This window comes from Phyllostomus hastatus, unplaced genomic scaffold (assembly GCF_019186645.2).
Source record: "Phyllostomus hastatus isolate PE091 unplaced genomic scaffold, TTU_PhHast_1.1 phas_scaffold_200, whole genome shotgun sequence".
NCBI lineage: Eukaryota > Metazoa > Chordata > Mammalia > Chiroptera > Phyllostomidae > Phyllostomus > Phyllostomus hastatus.
Genome location: NW_025334016.1, coordinates 5,142,446 through 5,167,663, shown reverse-complemented (window position 1 = coordinate 5,167,663; position 25,218 = coordinate 5,142,446). Strand labels below are relative to the sequence as shown.

At 40.6% G+C, this 25,218-nt stretch overlaps 1 protein-coding gene and 1 pseudogene across 1 annotated transcript; one reads left to right on the top strand and one right to left on the bottom strand.

Moving 5' to 3' along the window:
• Positions 1-205: 205 nt before the first annotated feature.
• Positions 206-1,077, top strand: LOC123832819 (annotated as a pseudogene).
• A 2,301-nt stretch (positions 1,078-3,378) lies between these two features.
• ATP6AP2 (ATPase H+ transporting accessory protein 2) lies at positions 3,379-23,999 on the bottom strand. The gene is made up of 9 exons (XM_045860664.1): positions 23,793-23,999; positions 17,881-18,011; positions 16,083-16,214; positions 11,303-11,398; positions 11,011-11,148; positions 10,070-10,123; positions 9,024-9,173; positions 7,833-7,952; positions 3,379-4,405 (listed from the first exon to the last, which is right to left on the bottom strand). Exons 1-9 carry the CDS (start codon positions 23,830-23,832, stop codon positions 4,211-4,213), a joined length of 1,056 nt encoding a protein of 351 aa, XP_045716620.1. The 5' UTR covers positions 23,833-23,999; the 3' UTR covers positions 3,379-4,210.
• Positions 24,000-25,218: the final 1,219 nt, after the last annotated feature.

Below are 25,218 nucleotides of genomic sequence, written 5' to 3'. Positions count from 1 at the left end.
CCATTGCATAGTCATTCTGTCACAAGGTTAGAAAGAAACTTTTCCCAAGTCTAAGGGGAGAAGGCTTGATGTCACTGCATGACTTATAGAATGGTCATTGACCCCAGTTCCTATGTACTTTGGAAATTGTTGGTTTGATCATCCATTAAAAAGTGTATGGACCACGGCAGGCCAAGGGGGAGGTGAGAGTGGGTAGAGGGACAAATCTGGGCAGCATTCGGGGGTTGGCATGAGTTTGCGCACCCATTCAAGCAGTACTTGTCCCAGCAGTTCTTGCTCATTGCATTTGCTGCATCTTCTGTGCTCCTGCACCCTGAGCTCATCTGCAAACATCCTGGTGTCAGCTCTCACCATGCCTAGGCTTTGGGATTGCTTCTCGTTGTCCTCCTTCATCTTCGTCCTTGTTCCCAACTCCCACCCCAGATCAGCCATAACACTTAGCCTTGGGGTCAGCAGCCCCAAAAGAGGTGCCTGGCTGCTGCTTGAGCCTGGAGAGCTCAGACTGCCAGTCTCTGGACAGCTGTAACAGTGGCTTTGACCCAGAGGAAGACTAGGCATACTTGGATGAGTTGTCCCTGCCTGACTTCGAGCTGCCCTGAGGATGAGCACCTGTGTGCCAACCTGATGCAGCTGTTGCAGGAGAGCTAGGCCCAGGCACAACTGGGCTCATGGGGCCCCGTGTGCCTGCTGCCAGGCCAGCTGGTGAGCCAGGTGAGCAAAGAACTACTATGCCTGGCCTACAGCGAGTCATACAGCCTGCAGGGGGTGCTGGCGGATGTCTATGTGGAACAGGGCAAGAACTGCCACAATGTCGGCCAGCTGGCCCTAGACCTTTCCTGGTGTCCGCCTTCCACCTGACCCTCATGCTGTGCCTGGACTCATGCCTCTGGTCCAAGATCCAGGGGCTATTTAGCTCCACCAACTCTCCCTTCAGCCAGTCCCTGTCACTGAGCACCAGCTGCTCACTGAGTGTTGAACTTGGACCTGGAGGATGGACACTGCCTCCAACAGCAGACAACTGAACTTTTGGGGTGCATGTTGGCAAGCAGGAACTGAGGGACAGACGCCTGTCATTATAAAACTGACAGCCACCTGAGGGGAGGGCAGTCAACAGTGGGGAGTGTTTCCTGGGAAGCTCACTGAAGTATGTGTGGTGGTTTCTCATTCAGGTCACAAGCTTGCCTGTCCCTCAGTACTGTGGCATGAAACAAAGGTTTAGGGGCCAACCAGGCTTCTGGCTGGATTGTATGTAGCATGTGCCTTAGTTTTATTGTTACTGACAGTTAAGACAACCATGGCATGACAACAGCCAGGAGAGCAGCTAACTGGGCTGCACCGGCATCTGCAAGCAATGTATGCGCTCATGGTAGGAGAGGGGAGGTCGTTGAGGTGTTTTTTGTATCTCGTGGTCTAAAGGGGCCAAATGTGTTTGTTGTTTTTGCATTTGTTTTTTTGATCAGAGCTTCACTACTGACCTGTTCTGGGCAGTGATCTTCCAAATGCGTGAATTTTAAGAGTAGGAAGAAGTGGGTGTTGGGATCACTTGGGGGATCTTTGAACCTTGCAGAAAAAATACACCTAACAGCCTTGCTTGGCCCATCCCCCACTGTGTACTGAAGAGTTTATCTGTGAGGGCGTGGGGCTGACTGGAGTGGGGGCTGGAACCCTATCTCAGAGGAGTGCCATCTGGGCCCTTCATCTGTAGAACTGTTTATGAAGTTCATGAATATACTTGCTGTTTAAGTATTAAGACCTATGCAATATTTTTTTCCTTTTCTGATACAAAAATAATGCTTATGGCCCTGGCTGGTGTGGCTCAGTGGATTGAGTACCAGCCTGGTTTGATTCCCAGTCAGGGCACACGCCTGGATTATGGGACAGGTCCCCAGTTGGGGGCGCATGAGAAGCAACCACACATTGATGTTCCCCTCCCCTTTCTATCTCCCTTCCCCTCTAAAAATAAATAAGATCTTTTAAAAAAACAAAAGTGTGTTTGTTCTTTTAAGTAAGTGAAAATGGATTGAGAATATCATTCCTTCCAAAAAGATATAGCAAAAGAAAATAAAATTGGTTCTATATTATTGCTAACAGAATTAGGCCATAAGCAGTATCTACCACATGTAAAATCTCATATGTTTCGTAAACCCAGAATATTCTACCAATTAGATATTAAGTGACTGGGTTTTCTCTCTCAATGCCTGTGAAACAGTCAGTCGGCCATGATTCTGGCTTTCCTGCCTCTCACACACCATGATTTATGTTCCTGAACAAATTAGACTTAATTTAAGAGCAAATCATCAGCAACAGGTATAATAATCTTGGCAGAAAATTTATTTTAATTAATTGCTTTCTGTCTAACATAGATAGAAGGGTGCTGATGCCATTTACCCTATAAGGATTGGTGCTGTCATGTAATTAATATTTTTTCTTCCCCTAGAACTTAAAGTCTCATCAGTTTTAAATGATAAAGGCATTGGTTTACTTCATATTTAATCATAACAACCTAACTTCTGTGTGCTGTTTATAGAAGAAACTTGTGAAAGAAAAATGAACTTTAATCACTGCAGCACTATAGATCCCTGCTCCTCCAACATAAGCTGTTTGGCGGGGGGGGGTCAGTGTTTTGGGACCAGGCAGGTGAAAAATCCTCACCCCATACACTTAACAATAGGTAGCAGTGGAGGAGACCTGAGTGACTTTAGAAGTGTTGTTTTTCTTCCCTATAGAGTTGATTATTACCTTCACTATAATTTACAGTTTAATGAGAGGCAAAAAGAAAACAAAACTTTCCTCCACTTTATGGATGCTGAACACCGCAGCTGTCAAAAGTACCTTGCAGTAAACAGTAGAAAACACAACTAAACAAACTCCTATTTTCTCAAATCTGCCAACTCTTGATGTTCTTTATAAATGATTTAATGACCTTTCCAAAGAAAAGGCAGGAACAACTAATACTAAATCCAAGTAGGGTTCCCAGGGGCAGGGCAGCATAACTCTCACACTACAATGGTAGCTACAGCATTGTGAAATTTTAAATTCTAATATTTTAAAAAAAAATTATTACTTTTAAGACTACGTTAGATAGTCCTTCATATTCTAACCAATTAGTTGCTTATTAGTCTTTTAATATGCTATAAGGAAATCTAAGCTTTTCCTACCTAAAGTCTAATGTGAACTTATATATTCTGTTTAAATTCTGTAAGAGTAGTAGTAATTAAAATATCTACCTTCTATAATCTCCACAGGCAGTGAGAATAAACAAATGTTTTTTAAAAAGGCAGGAATCTATATAACAAAATAGCCGATTCTGATTAAATAAAATCCTGATGCATTAGGATTTTAAAATATAAAGTAGACTTAGTATTGAAATGACACAAATTTTGAATCATCATTAACTTTATTTGTCACTCTTTATAAACATTGGTTCACTTCCACATAAAAAGTAGGGAGCATGTACTTACACTTACTATTCTAGAATGACGCTGGACTACAAACCGTAGTATCTTACACAGAAGGAAGTTACTGGAGTAAAAAGATTTTTATGTTCATGCCCCAAGACATCCCCCAAATATTTGTTTTTGTATAAGTATTAGCATTTATAACTTCACAAAGCTAGTTTCTTCTTAGATCAAGGTAATATGTTTAATATCTACACTAGACCATCTGGATCACCAAACTCAAGATGTTATAAAAAGTCAGGTGCAGGTCCAAATCTGAGTGACTGTATATGCACATGCATAGTTTAGGGCTGCTCTAAAGTTAAAAATCTTTTCTCATTTCAGAGATATTTACATCAAATTAAGACATTTACAATGGTTTATACTATTAATAACCTAAATATCATTTTCACCTATCCTGTATAAGGAAGCTAAGCATTCAAAATCTAATAAATTCAGTGCATTTTCTCAACATAAATAACACAAGCTATTCTAAATGGTTTTACATTTATTTCAGTGCATTATTTTTTAATACTAAATGGAATGAAATTATAATTAATGATTATATAATATTTGAGCATATTATGTAATCTATCATACAAATAAACTCACACCAATACTGTAAGTCACTCTAAAACAACTTAACAGGTACACACAAAATAAAGAAAGTTTGCTTTTTTAAAAGTTTAAAGTATACTGTCCACACTAAAAGATTTATTTTCACAAAACAGCCAATTTCCAAACTCCTTTTCTAAGTGTGGCTTAAGGAAAGTTCAATCCATTCGAATCTTCTGGTTTGTCATTCTATAAATGATGCTATCATATCCAGGATCCATGTTCCAAATATTGTAGGAGGTGATAATCACAGCCAAGGCCAAGCCGATCATTATCCAAAGTACCATGTTGAAAACCACTGAATACTCAAAATTATACTTATATGCAAGATTATAGGGACTTGATGGTTTATTCTACAATGAAGAAAAGGAAGAAAATCAAGAGGGAAGAATTTTAAGACAGGGAATTATCCCAGTGTAATAGCTTTGATTCAATGATCTAACAAACATTTATTCCTAAGTGGCATAAGAGCTTATACTAGAGGAAGTAACATAATCAGGTCTGTCTTCAAAAGAAACCTCTGGTGGCCATGTGTAGGAGGCAACTGGGAAGAGCAGGCTGGGAAGCAGGAAGCCAAGGTCATGAGGTGAGACAAATGAGGGCAAGGGTTATGGCAGCAAGTATGAAAAAAAGACAGCCTCACAGCCCCAGCACAGGGCCACAAGGGAGACAGTGATTTAAACTGGAGGAGAAGATGGCTACACAGACACGTGTGTTTACATGCAGGGAGCTTAGAGTTGAACAAACGTTAAAGGATTCACACTGAAAGACTTAGTGAACGAGATCTTTTTCACACTTACTTTAAATGTACATTCAGTAAGTTTTAGTGTATTTACAGACTTGCAGTCATCACCACAACCTAATTTTAGATTTCATCACCCCACAAAAGAAGCTCAAGCGGAAGGCCTCTTTTTCTCTGTGAAGTAGGCAAGACCGTCAGTACGGAGCTAAGAGGCAGACATGGGTAGAGGAGAGTGATGGAAATGGACAACAGGTACTAACTGGAGGTACAGGCAGAATGGAATCCAATTTGATACCAACCTTCCACTTCAGAGTGTTCATTTCAGTCTTTTACATTTAACAAAAAATAAATCTTAAATTTTAGATTATATGCGTAAAGTGTTAATTTATGACATTGAAGATAACAAAAATCCAATGACATCACCTGAGTCTCACCCCTCACCATACATACAATAATTTCAGAAACTACTTTCTGATAAACTTAACTTATTCATTAAAGCAGCTGATTAATAAATTCAATCTGACATCTCAGAGAAGACAGACTAACTCCAGCCCTGCAAAGCTGTATGCTCAAACACCCAAAGCAAGGGTACCTTCTTCAAACTGCTGCATTCTTCTTTGGAGTCACTTCACCTAAACTACCAGGCCTAAAGTGGTCAATGTTCAAAGAATCTAGTATGTAAGTCTCCCGTTATAATTCAAATCTGCCCTGGCGGGGGCAGCTTAGTACATTGACCCCCAGCCTGTGAACCAGTGATGGTCAGCAATACGGTTCCTGGTCAAGGTAAGTGCCTGGGTTGTGGGCCAGGTCCCCAATTGGGGATGTGTGGTGCAGGAGGTAACAAATTGATGTTTCCCTCCCTCTCTTTTCTCCCTCCCTTCCCTTCCCTCTAAAAAATAAATAAATAAATAAATAAATAAATAAATAAATAATCTTAAAAATAGAAAATTCAAATCTGCTTTTTAAAAAAGCATCTTGTTCTTTTTTCCTCATTTGACTCTTTTATTTCAATTAGTTTAAATGTTTACTTTATGGCCTATACCCATAGTCTATTACTTGAAATTCTTGGGGGTCTAATTCTTCCATTTGACGCTTTAGTTACCATGCATTCATGTCGACTGGCTACACCTGTGTTTTACAATGTTCTGAGCTCACATTTGGAGAGAAAAACTGGGGGGGTCCCCCCTCTATCATGACTTGTGCAGGAGGTGTGTCCTGGCAGAGAGGTTTTACATTTACTTCTGCTGATCACAGGTCTTACTGACCTAGGACCAGGGTATGAGAGCCCAAGTGTAAATTTTTTGGCCTGGGGCCTCCTAGGACTCACAGGTAATATAAAACTGAGCCCCAAACCCATACAAAGGTAGTCCCTGTGGTTAAGAATTCCATAGGAGACATTCCTACCCCCCCACCCCACCCTAGTACCTACTATGACTACACAGAGCACACTCTCTTTTTTTGTTGTTGTTCAAGTACAGTTGTCTCCATTTTCCCGCCACCACTTTCCCTCACCCCACCCACCCCCACCCTCAATCCTTCCCACCTTTGCCTTTGTTCTTGGATCCTTTATACATGTTCCTTGATGACCCTTCCCCATTCTTTTCCCTGTTATCCCTCTCCCCCTCCCCTCTGGTTACCGTCAGTTTGTTCTTAATTTCAATGTGTCTGGTTATATTTTGCTTGCTTGCTTGTTTTGTTGATTGGGTTCTAGTCCACTCTCTTACTGAGGGCACAGTCCTTTCAGGGTCTGAGCTTTACATGGAAGTGTCAGTTCCACTCCCTCCCATTCCCCCACCCCACATTCAGGGACCAAAGACCTCATTTACAGTCTCTTGGTAATCCAACTGGAAATGTCCCTAGAAATGCCCTGTTTACTACACAGTTTTCAAGTTCTTTATTTTCTCAAGAATTTTCCTTACTTTCTTGAGAGAGAAACTATGCACTCAAAACAGTGTTTATTTTTTCATCCAGCATTTCTGGATGCTCTGTAGTAGGAAAAATTTTGAGGTTGTCTAGCTTGGCATAGTCCTTCCACTCCAATTTAGAGTGAAACAATTTCAAACCAATCATGTCTGGATTATCCTGAATAGGCATTACCTCTGACTACCTTCCTCTTAAGTCCCACACTGTGATCAGTAAAACTGAGCAGGATGGGGGCTGCAAATGGGTCCAAAGGGGAAAATGACTAGAATCTGCTCCAAGCGATGAGGCCAATGACAGATAATATTCTTGACCTCACAATCTTTTGGAGTATCCACACTGCTGCTCTTGTATGTGTGCATGTAGACACACACGTCGAACTATGGTCAGCACCCTTGCTTACGACTCTCTAAATGCTTAAAATCAAAGCAACATCCATGCCAGAAAACTATAGAAATAAATTATAAAGGGCAGACACACGATGGATTTTGGAAAATGAGGGGCTGTACCACAGAGAAAATGAGGGGCTGTTCCAAGCAGCCAGGAGGCTGCTTTACCTGCCTCCTGGGAAAGCAGCATCCCCAGGCTGAGAGAGCCACACCAACTCCCTCACCAGTAACTTGTCATGTCTTCTTGTAATACCAATATTTGAATTATCTTACTGGATTTGACAGATTTACTTTTATCCCTAACTCAAACTCTTGCATTATCTGATTATGCCCCAAAGACCTGTGTATTACTGGCAAAACAAACATACCTATGGGAATAAGAAACCTGTTTTGAGATTGGTTTTCAGATTTACTGACGACTCATTCATGCTACCATAGGTGATATAAGACTTAGTGGTTTTTTTTTTAATTTAATTTCACAACTTTAAAGCAGGATCTAAAAATGCACTCACATCTTGTTTTAAGATTTTATTTACTTTTGAGAGAGGGGAACGGAGGGAGAGAGGGAGAGAAACATTCATCAGTTGCCTCTCGCACACCCCTAACTAGACACCTGGCCTGCAACCCAGCCATGTGCTCTGACTGGGAATTGAACCAGCGACCTTTCAGTTCATAGACTAGTACTTGACCCACTGAGCCACACCAGCCAGGGCACAAAAATGTACTCACCTCTTGTTTTGCCTCAAGGATAGTCCTTGTCTTCCTCACAGGGGATGTGTCAAAGGATCTGACAGTCACTAGCTCTACCACTGCATTCCCACCGTAAAGACTATACATGTCATCTGCAAACTGAAGAGTTACTGACATTACTATAAATATTAAATACATGTTTATTCAAATTATTTGTAAAACTTCTGTGCACCTTACAAGAATATACACTTACCTACTGGCTCATAAAATACACTGTCTTAAAATAGGCAAGTCTTAAAGGTTTTGATTATGTTAAAATATTCAGAAAACTATTATGCTTAAAAATACACTCAAATGTTCAAAATAACTTTAAGAGCCTGAATTTGTTGGCATATAAATTGTAGGAAGGGAAATAGAAAAGGGAAATGAAGGAATCTTCCTAAATGGTCTCAGGTTAATCACAAACATCTATGAAGATTTAACTTTGAAACGTCATTGAAGAGTTACAGGTGAGTTAACTTCAAGGGCAAGAGAATATTGGCATTTATTACATACCTACTAAATGTCTGGTACTATGCTGCTGTTTGTCCTTCAAATTTTTATAGTGTTTAATGGGTACAGAGTTTCAGTTAAGGGAAGATGAAAGTTCTAGCAATGGATCATGGTGATGGTTGCACAATAATGTGAATGCCTTTTACTTAATGCCACAGACCTCTTTACTTAAAAATGGTTAAAACAGTTAAGTTTTATGTTATGTATATTATTTTTATTTTTTAAGATTCTATTTATTTATTTTTAGAGATGGGAAGGGAGGGTGAAAGAGAGGGAGAGAAACATCAATGTGTGGTTGCCTCTCACACGCCCCCTACTGGGGACCTGGCCCACAACCCAGGCATGTGCCCTGATTGGGAATCAAACCAGCAACCCTTTGGTTCACAGACCGGCACTCAATCCACTGAACCACACAGCCAGGGCAATGTTACGTATGTTTTAGCATTATGCAAAGAAAGAAGGATTTTGCTGGAGTTATCCATCATTTCCTATGCTTCCACCACCAGCATTCGAGACATACTAACATACATCTTTGACCTACTCCATCCTTACTCACTAAAATTAGATAGAGGTCCTCAAGACTTCAATCAACATTATTTCACAAGCAGATTTTTCCCATTAAGAGGCTAAAAGTGAAATGGTCATACTCTAACCTCTCATACCCCACTGACAAATTACCTTTTGTAGAGCATCAACAAAGATTTTAGAAGCATCTCTGAATTGTTCAGAATCTTCTCCATAATGTTTCCCAATTTCATCCAAACCTGCCAGCTCCAGTGAATATAAATCAGGAGAATGATCTCTGGCTAGATGCTTATGTCGAGACAACTGAGAACAAACAAAAGAAAGTGAATGAAGTATGTCAAACACATCCAGTCAAAGTTCTATGCTTAACTAAACTAGGCTGAACAGAACCACACCAGTGTGCCACCATATACAAATAGTCTAAAATGGTGGCAGATGGAGCTGGTTTAAATGGGAGTTTCCGATAAAACGAATCCAACATAAGTCTGATTTTTAAGAGCACTTATTGACTACCTGAATATTTAACTAAAGCTCTTTTTAAAATTCTTTAGTTTAAAAACATTTAGATGTGAAAGAACAGATGAGCACGAACCACCAATGCTCAGAGAGCAGACACTCCCCACACGCCCTCCCAGGCCGCCTCACCAGCCCCCAGCACTGTGCTTCCAGACTCCGGGAAGCGACGTCACTGGAAAAGTTTGGGTAACAACTTCAGTCTCTGATAGCAAACACGTGAGTTTTTCTATTTCAATCACAGGAGGATTTTTTTTAAATCATCTAACCAAAAAGGAAAAAAATACCCTTTAGGCAGATTTATTCCCTTCCTGACTTGGTTGACAGCATTGTTAGTCCAAATTATTATTTCTATTTTAGATATAGGATTTAAGTCTTAACATCTGACAAGAAATCAAGAGCCAAGTCAGGGCTGCAGCTAGGGTGGCCCACCCAACTCCTGTATTCTTGGAGGATACTCACTGTTTCCTAAGAGTAGAAATCCAAAATAATTTGACTAACAGGAGATAAAATAAAAATTCCTACCACTACCACCAGTAATTCCTCAACTTTCACAGAACCATAAATAAACCCAGGGCATACTTGATCGAACTTTTCTATTGGTTTCACTATCATTCAAAGATTTTCTAGAAATGTCTCCTGGAACCAAAATAAATGGAACTGAAAAATTAGAGTAGCCTACTTACCAAACTTGAAATATCATGTAGAACTTGCAGTTCAGACAGAAAGAGCAGATCAACCTGCAGAAAGCCGAAAGAAATAAGCAATACTTTAAATATGCATCAGAGACCTTATTTGCCATTTATCAAATAAAACATGGGATATTAGAAATATTAAGCACTTAAGTGAATTTATGTAACAGTTGTTCTTCATTTGGTAGGTTCATTTCAATTGAAAATGCATATAAAACATTACTTCTCAACAGAAATATGATGGTCATTCCCCAGCACAGTGACTCCCACTCTATAGCCATATTTCTGATAAAGCTATGATAAAGAATCTCAACATTCCATTTTCCCCTCAGGGTATCAGAATATTGTAGCACACTGCAGCGAGATCCTGCCAGTGGCCCAGTTCCCTCACATCAGTTGAACATATTCTATACGGGAGAAAAAAGATGGTGGTCCTGGTCAACCAAAGTAGATAGAGGAGAGAGTGCCAGAAAGGTGGCATGCCATGTGGCTGAGAGGGTGCATGAGCAGGTGGTGAAACTGACAGACAGGAGTCATAACTGAGGGTGGCTCCCTCCACTGCACTGTCAAGATTGAAGTAGAAAAATGAGGTAACACATCAGAAGTGGCAGTGAATGATAGTGCCCACGTTACCAGACTGACACAGCTCTATCAGCCACCAAGTAGATTCCGTGATTTCTGGTTTGTCCAGATTAATCGGTGGCAACCCCCGCACTAGAATGTAATACCATTTTCCTACTACAGCTCAACTCACAAAAGGAGTTTCTTCAAGAGATTCGTAAGAAAATTCCACTAAAGGAAAGAAGAATCTACTCCAGCTGTAAATTTGCAAAACTTTTCATTTTCTAAAATGTGAAGTTTGCTCTAAAGTCAGGAGCATAAGAAATGGGAAACCACTAATGATATTAATTCATTCATTCAGTAACTGTACTTACTTCATTGTTCCTACTCAGAGAATTGAGGGGAAGTGAATTGAGAACAGAGTTGTCCTGAAACAGACGATTGCGGAGCTGTCGTAACGTTACTGAAAGATCTTCAAAAACTGAGTTTGCCTTCCCCACCATATACACTCTCTGCAAGAATAATATAAAATTTTAAGTTTGTTCTACAGATTAATTCCAATATACAGAGGTCTGATAGCACTGTTCATAAAACTGGTTTTAAATTCCCATTAAATAATGAAAGCTAATTTTTTAAAGCATCTTAAATAAAAATTGTATCACTTACTTCCTCACTGGGAGCCAACTGCAAAACTACAGGAGTTTCTTCAGAAAATAAGGAGTGAATGGAATTTGCAACACTGTCAAGACTAAAAGGAACTGCCTGAAATGTAAGAGTAAGACCTTAATTATTACCTAAACCAAAGTGGGAAGAAAAATCATTCAGATGGTATTAAAATAGGAGCCTTCAAAAGAAAAAAAGACCCTGGATGGTGTGGCTCAGTGGATTGAGAGCCAGCCTGTGAACCAAAGGGTCACAGGTTCGATTTCCAGTCAGGGCACATGCCTGGGTTGCAGGCCAGGTCCCCAGTAAGGGGCACACAGAGGCAGTGACACATTGATGTTTCTCTTCCTCTCTCTCCCTCCCTTCCTCTTTCTCTAAAAATAAATATTTTTTTAAAAAAAGAAAAGGAAAAAAGCACCAGCATTCTCTATGGAAATTCAAAAGACCGATATCATCCAAACACAAAGAGCCCTTTTCAGTGCAGAGAAGATCAAACAGCCTCCTAGTGAGCCAATGAGAATGTCTCCCAATGTGCCTAAATAGGAAATAACTTGTAAACACAAAGGATGCAAAACTATATTGCACAAACCATCATGTTCTGGTGGTCATTTGTGTATTTGAAGCAATACATCTGGTTTCAATATTAAACATGCCACAAAGAATGCATATTCTATAACAAAGTACTAACTTGCATTCGAGAGGTCAGAAGAATTTGAATTTAATTGAACTTTAAGAGAAATAGCTCTCATTTTTCATTTCAAAATTTTAAAAATGTTTAATCAGATTTAGGGTTTATCTTCATATACACTGAAGACTCTTGTCTACAAGGCATAAAGTATATCACATAAGTTCATAGGTCCTTTATCTTAGGACATGATATTAAATTGAAATAACCAATTGTGCCAAAATCTCCTTTTTCCTTGAATTTTTAAAATTAAAGTATAACATACATGTAATTCAGGACACAAATCTTAGGGTAACAGCTCAAGGAATGTTTACAAATGGATACACTCATCTAACTCAACCAGATCAGACAGAACATTATCGGCACCCTAGAAGCCTTCCATACCTCTCCCTCCGCCCCCAACAGTAACCAAAATTCTGACTTCTATTCCCATAGATCTGTTTTTACCCATTATTTTTAACAATAAATTGTGGAAATTTTTCCCCTCAAAATAATTATTGTCAATGTCATGGTATTAAAACAAACAGTATAGTAGTCATGGTTTTGTTTTAATGGAGATTTCTTAATGGTAATTTTTTTCACTAATTCCCTTTACTAGTAAAAGGTTCATGTTTATAAGCAGCAAATTAATGCTAACATGGTACAGGCAGAAGTTAATGTTATATAAATCTTACTGATCAAATTCCACCAAATTTTCTCAATTTCATGTTCCTGTGGAACAAGATCATATTTTTCTCTTAAGATGCATATTAACTCTTTCTGAAATCCTCTTAAAATGAGTTAATCAGCAATTGAAGAAGGGAGAAATTCAAACTTGCAAAAGTATATTGTCACCAGTTCCCTGAGTCAGCCACAAGCAAGCTCTCCCTTTCCAATCACACAGTGCACCTCCTCAGACTTTGTAGGGAATGCTAGAACATGTAACAATTTCTGCAGCCTCATTTCATTTAACCTAGTGAAATGGCACTTGTGTGGAAGGAAAGTTGAAGATTAAAGGTAACACATCCCTAGCAATCAAACCAGAGAAGCTGCTGAGTCAGATGATCACCAAACTGTGAAGGAAAAGAAAAAAATTATACGGCCCGCTAAGCTCAAAAGGAAAAAGCTTGGCTGCTTAAAATATAGTGATTACTTTCTTCCACTGTATTATAAGGATACGCGTTGTTTGTCCTGGAGGAAATGGAATTTCTATATCTGTATGAATTGAAATTCTAATGAAAACAGCTAGCTAAACAAATAGAAGCTTCTTTAAGTGGAATTCTAAGACGTTTAATTTTTTTCTTCTATTTTGTGGGTTTTGCCCTCTGAGCCTTATATCTCATTTACCACCTACTGCCAGGAAAAGTATTAGGAGCAGTCAATCAGGGTCAAGGACTAATATAGGCTCATTTCACATCTTCTACTCATGTAAAATGGGGTTAGTCTGTTTTACAACGTTTAGTTTTGGATTGTATGCTAATGAAAATCTCGATAGCATCTTAAATTTCCACAAAATTATTTTAAAGGGGTCTGCCACAATGATTTTCACAGAAATCACAGACTTACATACTTAATAAATAATCCTTGTACCTTTTGATTTTTAGAGTTCCCTTCCTTCCATTTGCTCTAAAATTCTGGTTTCTTTAGTCCATTAATTTCCAATGTTTTAATTGTCTAACATGTGTACTTAAGGCTATAAATTTTCCTTTCCTTACCACTTTAGCTATAATAGCACAATTTTTAAACACATGGAACATTCATTGATATTCACAACCAAATACTTCGGAAATTTACAGTGACTTTTCTCCTCAATCCACAAATTATTTAGGAGTACATCTATTCCAACTTTCTTTTCTTTGTTGACTTTTTTAAAATTTCATGTACCATATAGAAAAAAGGTTATATGTACAAATTAAGGAGACAAATAGCTTTATAAGACTTTTTATGATAAATAAGTTTCCCCCTACCCTCATTCTCCACTCCTGTGAGGCCCTCATTTTCAAACCCTTTATTTCTTTTTCCTTTTACCACCATCTCTAAATAATGTATTACATTTGGGTTTTTCCATTTTAGGCATTATCTATTCATCGCCCACTGTAGAAAATGAGAGTTTAGCTCTTCCGCATCACCAACCACAGCAGCACACCCTGCCCCATACGCATACTCTGTTTCTCTCTCTCCACCCTCCCAATAGTTCTATCATAATTTTCACTGGATCAATATCACTTCATTACTATGACTTAGTTCTTGCTCTATGGGTCCCTCATGGCAACAGCTAAGAAATCTATCATTCTATTCTCATTCCTTTGTAATGACAATGTCTTTTCTCTGAAGCTTTTAAGATTTTCAGTGTTCTTGATAGCTCTTCAATTTCATTATGTCTAGGTGTTGATTTGGCTTTAGCCTACTGGGCATTCAGTGTACTTCAAACCTGAAAAGTCATTATCTTTTGTGGATTTTTTTTTAACCATTTCCAAATACATTCTTGAGGTATTGCTTTGTTATTGCTTTCAGATTTAACTGCACTGTGGTCAGAGAGGATGGTTTGTAGGATACTGATCATGTATTTGTTAAGATCTGCCTTGTGACCTTGTACATGGTTGTTTTTTGTAAGCATGTCATGTGTGCTTGGAAATCATCTATACTACACCACAGGAAAGTCTGAAAAAAACTTTCCAAAAACTCATCATCATACAGACCACAGTCTCACAATGTAATGAAATTAGAAACTGAAAAATTAAAGATGATTTTAAGAGAATCCATACATTAAACATTTCTAAATAACTCATGGATAAAGAAATCACAGTATAAATTGTGAAACATCCAGGAGTGAACGTCAATGAAAGCACCACATGTCTTACAGCTGCCTCACAGTTTCTGTCCCTACCTTTAACTCTCACAATTTTAATGTGTATTTTCTTTTTGTTATTTTATTTTAATCATTGTTCAAGTACAATTTTCTCCCTTTTACTCCCAATCTTAATGTGTGTATTTTCAAACCTCTCTGAGACTAGTCTCTTGGGGATGAATTGTTTGTTGCACCTGCTGACTCTCTCATGGCATTTTTTTCCTCCAAGTGCTTTGTAAACTCAACTCATCTTTAATTTTTTTTTTCCCAAAGGAGCCCTGGCCTGTGGAGGTGTCTGTATGGGTGGGCTGTGCGAATTTGGAACCATCCTGCAGTTCTGATTTCCCTTAGGGGACTGTAAGGGTCCCACGGCCAAGATGGCCAGCAGCTTCTCTATGGTAGCCCTGGGGCAGCTGGGGTTCTACTCATCCTCCTTTCAATAACAACACAGCATTCTGCAGACCCTGGCTTTCTGCATGGAACACAATTCCAGCTTCATCTCCTGCTCACCACTGTGGCTTTTGAGTTTTCTCTTCAAATGTGGCACCCGTGTGTGTCCCTTACTTGTTTCCAGTTTAGTTGTGCACAGAAAAATGTTTTGGTGACTTCTATACACTTGTAGTGAGAGGAGGGCCTCTCACAAGCACTCGGTCAACCATACTGTTTGAAAGACTAATGAAGGAGTAAGTGAGCCAGCCAAGTAGCCACCAGTCTCCTTCTTACACAAAAATGAGGAAAAATTTAGAAGGGAAAGTGACAAGATAATGTCCAAGGAAGTGTCAGCAGGATACCCCCCCTAAATGGTTTCAGGTTAGATTTCTCCACCTTTTTTTTTAAGCTTTAAAAAAAAATTATTCATTTATTTTTAGAGAGAGGGGAAGGGGAGGAGAAAGAGAGAGAGAGAAAAACATCGATGTGTGAGAGACACATGATTGGTTGCCTCTTCCACACCCCCAAATGGGGGACCTGGCCTGCAACCCAGGTATGTGCTCTGACACGGAATCAAACCTGCAACCTTTTGGTTCACAGGCTGGTGCTCAATCCACTGAGCCACAACAGCCAGGGCTCTCCACCTTTCATCTTAGTACTCCCATCTGTAGAAAACAGACAAGTCTCAAAAAATTTATAACCACCATGTTTTTTTAAAGAGGTTGTTTTACTTATTAATCAGTGCATCAAAAAATAAGTGTGCTTAGAACCCAATTCATAATGATTGCTGACAAGACAAAATGAAAACTGTACCCCTTTCATTTTTTATAATCAATACTCACATTCTCCAAAGGGTACGAAATGACACTGCCTGGGGGTAGAGCGAGTTTGTCCACCCCCTTCACCATTACCATAACAGTAGCCTGAGGACGATGGAATAGGTTACCCACGGCAAGTCCCGGCCAAGAGAGGTCCTAAATGTGGAAAAGTATGAAATGATGCTTAATTATCAACTCAGAAAACCATGCCCCAGGAACATCTAATAAACAGAGTTAAAGGATTCTAGGATGACACTGTAAATGAAAATTCATGGGAAGAGCAAATGTTTTATTTAAGGCAGTAGTTACAATCTCTTCATCAAGGATGTGGATTTCTACCTTCTTTATTTTCTTAAAAATGTCTACAGATTTGAACAATAAAGTTTAATAGTAAGCGACTCAAACCTTTAATGGAAAATAGCAGGCCAGTAAATAAAACATAGGTACTTTTCAGATTCCAGGTTACAAAATAGTCTTGTCTTCATGTAACCATGGACATTTTCTTCCCCCATCATTGTCCTTATCTACAGCATCACTTGCCTCTTTCCCTGATATACGTGGCAAGACTGTCATTACATTTTGTTTAGACTAACCTCTTTATAAATAAAACAAAATTCCTGCTGAAAGGAATTCATATTAGTTTACTAATAGTTATTTCTAAAGGTTATTTTAATTGCCATTTGAAGTCAAATTTAAGTCTGTAAAGAATGAACTACAAATTTCATCCTTAAATATGAACAACCAATCACATTCACGCCAGGAGCTCAGGAGCTCCTCCCACAGGCCTGACAGAGAGTCCTGATGCGGGGCTTCTGGTTTCCAGGGCACTCATGACCTTGGAGGAACATTCCTTTGAGTGACTGATGGTATCTGGAAGCTATATCAAAGCCCCAGACTTGTAAAATGTGAGGAGATAATGACAGGAAGATAGGGCAGCCAACGGAATTCTGGAATCCCTTTTCTTCTAGCCCACAGCTTTAGATTTCTCATACTGACTGAATCTAGGTCTCCTGTGCAACATCAGGTAAGCAGCCAGTTAATACATATTACATCTTAAGGGTAGGAAACCATGGCCCCAGGCTATTCCTTAACTACTGACAATACTATTTTCCTACACTCAGATAAGATACATACACATTTTATCATTTATAACAAATTGTAAGAGATTGAATGTTTGAGTCTCCCACTCCAAATTCATATGCTGCAATCCTAACCACTAAAGTGATGGTGTTTGGAGGTGGGGCTTTAAGGAGGTGATTAGGTCAGAAGAGTGGAACTCTCATGAATGGAGTTAGTGCCCTTATAAAAGAGACTCCAGACAGCTCACTCACCCTCTCTGCCCTATGTGAGGATACAAGAAGTCTACAGTCTGCAACCTGGAAGGAGGGCCCTCACTGCAACCTGACCATGCTGGCACCCATCTCAGACTTCTAGCCTGAGAACAGTAAGAAATGTCTGCTGTTTATAAGCCACCTAGTCTATGGTACTTTGTAACAGCAGCCTGAACAAAGACACAAATCTATCATGTGTACTAAAAAAATAAAATGATACATCCAATTAATAGTAGGACAGATGCATTCTCGTACATACAAAAATGTCACTACTATGAACAAACTATTAGCTGGTTAATGATTTATAAGGATTTGGTTTCATAAGCCAAGCTTGGTACTTATCCAAAATCTCCCCAACTACAAATGAGCTTTTTCACCTTTTACAATCTGTACCAAAGAAACCTGTTTGCTTGTTGCTTTCATGAGCTATTAACAGAAATCAACAAAAGTGCTTTCAGAAACAGCTCCAAATACTTTTAAAAAACACATACTTCTTTCACAGAGAAGCCCATGGATAATGCAGCCACATCTGGGATTCGCTCTCCTGGTAGAGGCCACTTTCCATCGCGGAAAACAACAGACCCTGGTGATCTTAATATGCTAAACTCATTCCCCAAAACACCTGAGAAGAAAACAGATTAGTAAATGAGTGATCAGCATCATAAATCTTTTGCATCAATGCTGAAAATTATTAAATGTTTCCCCATTCCCTTTGACTTAGCACACTAAATTATGATTGGACACAATGCTGAATCCTAAATAAATATCAGTGAATTATTTTTCAAGGTATGACTCTAAGAAATTCTACGGTGACAAAGATACAACTATGAAACCAGGTTCTCCTAATGATCTAGATGCCTTCCTACAAATGACCCTTAAACAGGGGCATGTGGCAATCTGTCAAGAATTAGATATAAGTGGCACTTCTCCAGAATTTAAGAAACAAAAAACAAAACCCTAGCACAGACTAACAAGGAAGAAAGGAAAGTTAAATCTCTAAATTATTTTTATTATTGACTCTCTTCAAAATGCAAATTCATAAAATTCCTAGCATTTCACCCTAAAACTATAGCAGGTTAGTATATCTTAGCAAAGATCCTATCTTTCCTTTAATCCTACAGGCAAATCTAGTGAAATGAGGACTGTCAAATGAGGGGACATGTTACCAGTCAGAATATAAAGCACTTCAGACTTTAGAAACAAAATCCAGAAAACAGTATTTCCAATGGACACATCAAGAAGGTGAGAAAAAGTATTCTGTAATAACACAGTCAACTAGTCTAAGGGTATGTGACTGGGTATTAAAAGGTGAAGGATGAGAATAAAGGGACTCATTTATAGGCCCTCCAAGGCTAAAGATGAAGTATCTGGCCTGTTAACCCATCCTGTGTTAACCCAATGATGTCGAGTTTACACAAGGCCAAGTAGCTAATGGAACCTTTTGGGTTCCTATGAAAAGATTAGCTCCAAGCCCAAAACAAATCTTGTTCATGCCTAGCATGGGACATAAGGCTTTAATAAAGCATCATTGTTATTCTATTGACCTAAGGAAACTAACAGAGTCTGGGAATAAAGTTGGAAGCAATAGCAAATGTTCTGGTGTTGTAGTGTTGGCAGTAAATAAAAGGCCTTGGGATGGTGCTGATACAGCCTGGGGAGTTATGAGTTTCAATTCAGTGCAGCCACCAGAGCAGAAATTTCCAAATTGTTCTAGCTTGAGGCAAACCCCCTCCCCCCCGCAAAAAAAGAAGAAAAAAAGAAGAAGAATTAGCAGAATGGAATGGCCATTTGTAACTGATAAACATCTTAGTTCAACTAAAGTAATAGTTATTGCAAACTTTAAGAAAAATGGGGCAACAAGAGACTCATACTTTCAAAATAACACACATTTTTAAGATTTTACTTATTTTTAGAGAGAGGGGAAGGGAAGGAGAAAGAGAGGGAGAGAAACATCAATGTGCGGTTGCCTCTCACATGCCCACATCTGAGGACCTGGTCCGCAATCCAGGCATATGCCCTGACTGGGAATCCCTGCAGCCTTTGGTTCGCAGGCTGGCATTCAATTCATGGAGTCACACCAGCCAGGGCAGTAACACATATATTTAGAAAAACCACAGTGGATCTGGAGATAGCTGTTTTAAGATGTGGCCCTATTCACTCAACCCCAACGAAGTTATGCTAAATTACTTCACCTCAAATTTATAGTTGGTTAGATTTAACTTCTGTGCCTGAACAACAGTCCTTCAGGAGCCTAAGCTTTAGAAAACCTTAGTCATGGACTCTCCTATACCACAAACTGCTGCTTAATGCAGGTATTTCTGGATACCTGGATATCTGACAGAATGTCATGTGTCCTCTGCCTGGAGGGGGACACCATGTCAACTTACAAACACTACACTTGCCCACAATCATCTCCACTGTCCCAACAGTCTAGTACTTTGAAATGTTTTCCCTTTTACTGAACTGAAATGGGCTTCCTTACTTCTTTCATCTTTGATCACTCCTGACCTGGTCTCATCAGATAACCTTATCTCCAGCTTGAAGAGAAAACAGAGGAATTCCTCCAGCTACCTGCTTCTTCTCTCCACCACAAATTTGTCTACCATGAGGCCCTATCCTTATCTCTCCTTCCAGATGCTGGCGGCTCTGTCACTCTCCCATTCTAAAATACCAGTAGCCCTGTGGTTCAGTCTTCTTGGGGACCTTCATTCATTCACCTATTAAATTATTCATTCAGTGTTTATTAAGTCACTATTGCGGGACAATGTATCAGGAGGTAAGTGCCTGTAAGGCTGTAGGTATAAAAAGCTGGCCCTGTAGAACATAAGCTACACATGGGCAGGGATAGGGATTTCAGTTTGTCCTGTTTATACAACATCCCCAAGCTTGAGAACAGTACCTGATACAGTGTTATGCAATAAATACTTGCTGAGTTAGTGCATGAGCCACACTTTACACTACCAATTTTCCCCTATCAAGTTCTTTCACTTTAGCATAAAAATAGTGCTAGGGCATACCCCTCCCCCCCAATTCCAAAAGTAAAACCACAAAAAACCTCCTTTGGTCCTCTCCCAGCCTCCACCAGCCTCTCTGCTTCCCTTCAGGGCAAGAATCCTGGCAGAGCAGCCAGCTACGTTTGCTTCTCTGTGTCTTCATCTCACATTTGCTACCTGCTCCACAGCTCTGACCCCACATGACACTGAACTGACTCACCAAATCCCAAAGACAATTTTCAGCCCTTGATTTACTTAACTTCCCAAAGCATCTGATACCCCACCTTGGCCTTCATAAACCCGTGCCCTTGGCTCTTCTTCCAATCCCTCTGGCTGCTTCTCTTCAGTTTCTTTCCCTTCCTGTCCATGGAAGCCAAGATGTCCAGACTTTTTAGGTTTCAACCCTTTCAGTACAAAATTTGAAAGTAGCCCCACTACACATATATTTATTTACAAAGTATACACTTGTAGTATAATAGATTATGCATTCATAATATATTATAAAGCACACAAAAATGAAAATCTTTCAAAAGGAGATACCTGTGTAGTTAGTATTTTTCCCAATTTAATCATGAGAAAATATCAGACAAACTCAATTGAGGGACATTCTACAAAATAGCTAACCATTGCTCTACCAAAAAAAAAAGATGGGGGAGAGATAAAAAGTAAATATAAATGGAGCTTCTAATGCATTTTTCCTGCATTCCAGTAGATCAACTAGCATACCCCACTTTGGAGGCCTGAGGACTCCATTTCTGACCTTCACCGCTTTCTGGGCCTACTTGTCTCCCCTAACACCAAAACACATTGATGGCTCCCAGATTTTTATTTTCAGCCTAGATTTCTCTTGCGCCTTAGACACACACACCCAACAGTCTGCTGGGCATTTCATTCTAAGTTAGTCCCATGGGTCCTTCAAACTCAACAGGTTCAGAACTGAATTCACCATCTTTCCACATGCTCCCCCCTGTATTCTCTGTATCTATGGATGGCATCGCCTTCCACCCAGCAGCTGGAAGGGGTCCCTTTAAATCCTTCCTCAGCACCACAGCTCATTGACCACTGAATTCTGTAGATCTTTTTTCCTGATTATTCCACAGATCCTTTCCTCTCCATGTCCAGTGCACACTCTTCAGGCACTCACCAGGCTTGCTGGAACGGGCCACCTTATGACCTGCTTTATTATCAAAATACAGATCTGTTCATTCATCCTTCAGCTTAACCACCTTCACTCACTACCCAGAGCCTTTGCGACAAAAACCCAAAACATAACACCCAAGGGCACCTCACCAACATTACCTCTAGGATCTCTCAACTTAACCCATTAACCTCTACATATTCTGGCCCCACCAAACTATTATTTGCTCTCATACTTCTGTGCTTTTACACATGTTCTATTAGAAATGCCTTTTCTTCCCACCCCAACCTTTCACATTTGTCCTGTGAGTGCCCCCTGCCCAGGGAAATTTCCCTCAGCTTCCCAATATGAGCTACAAGCTAAATCCTAGGCCCTTTGGGAACTCCCACCATCCTATGCTGTGATCTATGAATGGTCGATGGAATCCATAAGGGAAAAAAATAAGTAAGTCCTACTTTTTACCTCTGGGACATCAGTGAGCAAATCAAATCCCTCTTCACAGGACATCCCTTCAAATTCCACGTGTTTCTTACCCTTGGCACCTTTTCCTCTCCAGTAATTTTTTCTCCAATCTGAATTTTTTCAAATACTCCTTATGACATTGTATTCATAACCCTGATTCCCTTCCTCCAGTCCCTCTCTCTGACTTGGTAACACCATTTTAAAGGACTCATTTTTTCTCAAATAAGGAAGTCTGATCTCTTAAAAATGTTTTCCATTAAGTCACATTTAGTCATTCTGGAAAAAAGTAATTTAACCTCAGCTGACAAGACCAAACAACACCAAAGCTGACAAGATCAGATTCTTGGTCTGTATGAACTAGACTACTCTTTCTAGTCAGGAAAACATGTTCAAACCATGTACCAAACCCAAAACAAATACCACCCCAAACTTCACTGAATCAAAACAATATCACATAACATTAAACATGGAATTAGAAGATGTTCAGGTAAATCACAGTACCAGAGATTTTTAAATTTCAAAAACTAAATTTAAGATTTTTTAAAATTCCACCCAAGTAACTTACTAGATAGATCAGAATGACTTTCCAGAGACAGACACAAGAACAAAACAACCCTAAAATGTGGGGTCATGAAAGTAAGTGTAACTATCATGAACCCAACAAAGGCACTGCAGGGACAGAGGAGACCTGCAGATTTCAAGATCATCAGTGGTCTATACCCCCATGCCCAATTAAACCACCATTCCAAAAGTGGGTTGTCCCAGCACTTCACAAAGCAGAGAGAGACACAGGCCTCAAGATTTTTAACCTATAGGTTTTAAACCAATACAATGGCTAACAAGAGTACTCAATTCCTCCAAATTGTTTTCAATTTGCCCTCTTGTTGGCCACCACCTGCGCCTGTTTCACCCCATCATTTCTGCATTCCCACCACCTGTGCCACAACATATGTAAAGGAAAAGGCCCTCGATTTGGAGCTAGCTGATCTGGGTTCAACTCCAGCTTTGCTGTTTGTGTGGTGTTAGGTAATTTATTTAGGCTTAATCACTCTGTAAAACGATGTTGATATTCTCTTCTAAGGCTTGTTGAAAAATTAAATGAATTACATGATGCACAGAAAGAGGCCAAATATTAGCTGACTTGCGGGCCCTATGCTGAATTCTAGGGAAGCTAGGTTCCACTCAGAAAGCTGCCATTATCTGACATGTGACCCTAAGAACGTGACTCACATCTTAGTTTCCCAATCCTTAAAATTGTTAACTGTTACAAACTATTAAGAGGCACTTTGAATTCGCCTTTAAAAATAATCATACAAAATCAATTACTCCACCTCCAACTTTTGTATCCTGAAACAATCACTGATGACAACTGCCAGAAATGAAGACACCAGAAAAAAGCAAAGAAACGCAGCAGCTGATGACAGCTAAGAAGTCGCCCTTCCCTTCTTCACAGAGGGCTGCGGTTCAACACTTGATTGAGAAATGCATTGCTGTCCTCTGAAGCGCCTCCCGAGCCGGAAGAGGCCAGGATGACCGGAGGCTCGAGACGAGACAGGCGGACGCGCCTTCCACGAAGAGGCGGAGGGTGGGGCCAGCTCAGATGCCCCCCACGCAACCCAGCACGACCCGGCCCCGGCACACTACCACCCCCTACCCTCGGCCGCGCCGACGCAGGAAGGAGGCTGGGGCAAAGCTGCCGCCCCTTTGCCCGCACTGCGACACCAGCCCCACAGCTCACACCCGTGGCTGCTCCCGACCTCTGAGGCTCAGAGCCTCCCGGAGCCCGCCCCGCGCGCCCCCGGGTTCGCACCTGCCACCAAAAAGGACAGAAGCATGACGAGCACAGTCATGGTTCCTCGAAGCCTGCAACCGTGCAGGGGAACACGGAACGGGCTGGGAGAACGCGAGTGACCACGGCAGCACCAGCGGGTGACGAGCTCCAGCTCGATCTGAGTCCCGAAGACCTCTCCGTCGTTGCCTCCGCTGGGCCGGCTGCCGCTCTCTCCACCAATCGCCAGGGAAGCCTAGACCTGCAGGAGAGGCGTAGCCGGGCCTACGTCAGTGTGATGGGCGTGTCTAACGTGACGGACGGAAGGCCCTTCTAATGGTTGACAGCAATTGCAGGGCCGGGCAGTCCCGCCCCCTGGCCCTTGACAACCAGTCACAAGATGGAGGGTAGGGTGGGCGGTCGCAGGATGGGAGAAGACAGGTGCTGTCAAGGGGTCCGGAGAGCCCACAGGATGGGGCTTCCACCCGGGTACGGACCCTTTGGCCAGTCTCGGGTGACGGTTTCCAACTGGGGTGTCTGTCTTTCCTGGTCGCGTGGCTCCGCCCTGCCACGGGTGTAGTAGTGGAAGCTACGTGGCTGGTTTGGGTTTCGTTCTAACAATTGCACAGATGCTGAGCACGGGGTGAGGGCGGGAAGCTAGGCGCCCCCAGGAACCCCTGACCTCCAAGGAGGGCATGACGAATAATATTTAGTATAAATATGTCGTGACTATTTCATGGGACGTGCTTATACTAAAAAAAAATATATTTGTCGTTTGTTTGAAATTCCAAATATACCTGGACGCCCGGTGTTTTGATTTGCTAAATCTGGTAACCCTACTTCCTAAGACTTTCTGATCTACCAGGAGTGATGTTACAGGAACAATAATTATTTTCATCATCCATTCACTCAGAGTTATGTGGAGGCTAGACATATTAATTAGGCCAGGATCCTCCCTTCCCACAGCTCATATTATTTTTTGCCTATGATATGAGGAAAGAAATGACGTAATGTAGCATCTGTAGTTAGAAAATGATTCCCCAGCTGAAGACCTTGAAAGATGGATGTGGTTTCAATATGTAGCAAAAACTGTAAGGTGTGGCAGGGAGCAAGCCTTGTTAGTTTGAGCATTAACTGTTTACTTTAACCAGAGAAGAGATGTGTGGGGGAGGGAGCACATAAAGCTGAAAATATCAGTCAGGGACATTTATTGAAGCTGTTGACTTTTACAGAAAAGAACTATGCACTTCGTTTGGTAGGAAAAGGGGGCTGTTGAAGGTGTTTACGCATTGTTCAGTGTACCAATGTGGGACACACTTGTTGAGGAAAGAACGCCCGGTTAACTCAGTTCCCAGTCTCTATTTTCAGGAGAAAAAAGGAAAGTGGGTTGAAAACAGTCTCCAAGTGTTTCTCAGGTAGCAGACCTGTCCTGTGAAAAATTTGCCTGACTGAAAACTGGAATCAGGAG

Coding starts and splice junctions, on each gene's coding strand:
- ATP6AP2 (XM_045860664.1), bottom strand. CDS start 23,832: ATGACTGTGCTCGTCATGCTTCTGTCCTTTTTGGTGGCAG. Junction 11,149..11,302: donor AGTTGGCTCCCAGTGAGGAA/GTAAGTGATACA, acceptor TTATTCTTGCAG/AGAGTGTATATGGTGGGGAA. Junction 7,953..9,023: donor TTGTTGATGCTCTACAAAAG/GTAATTTGTCAG, acceptor GTAACTCTTCAG/TTTGCAGATGACATGTATAG.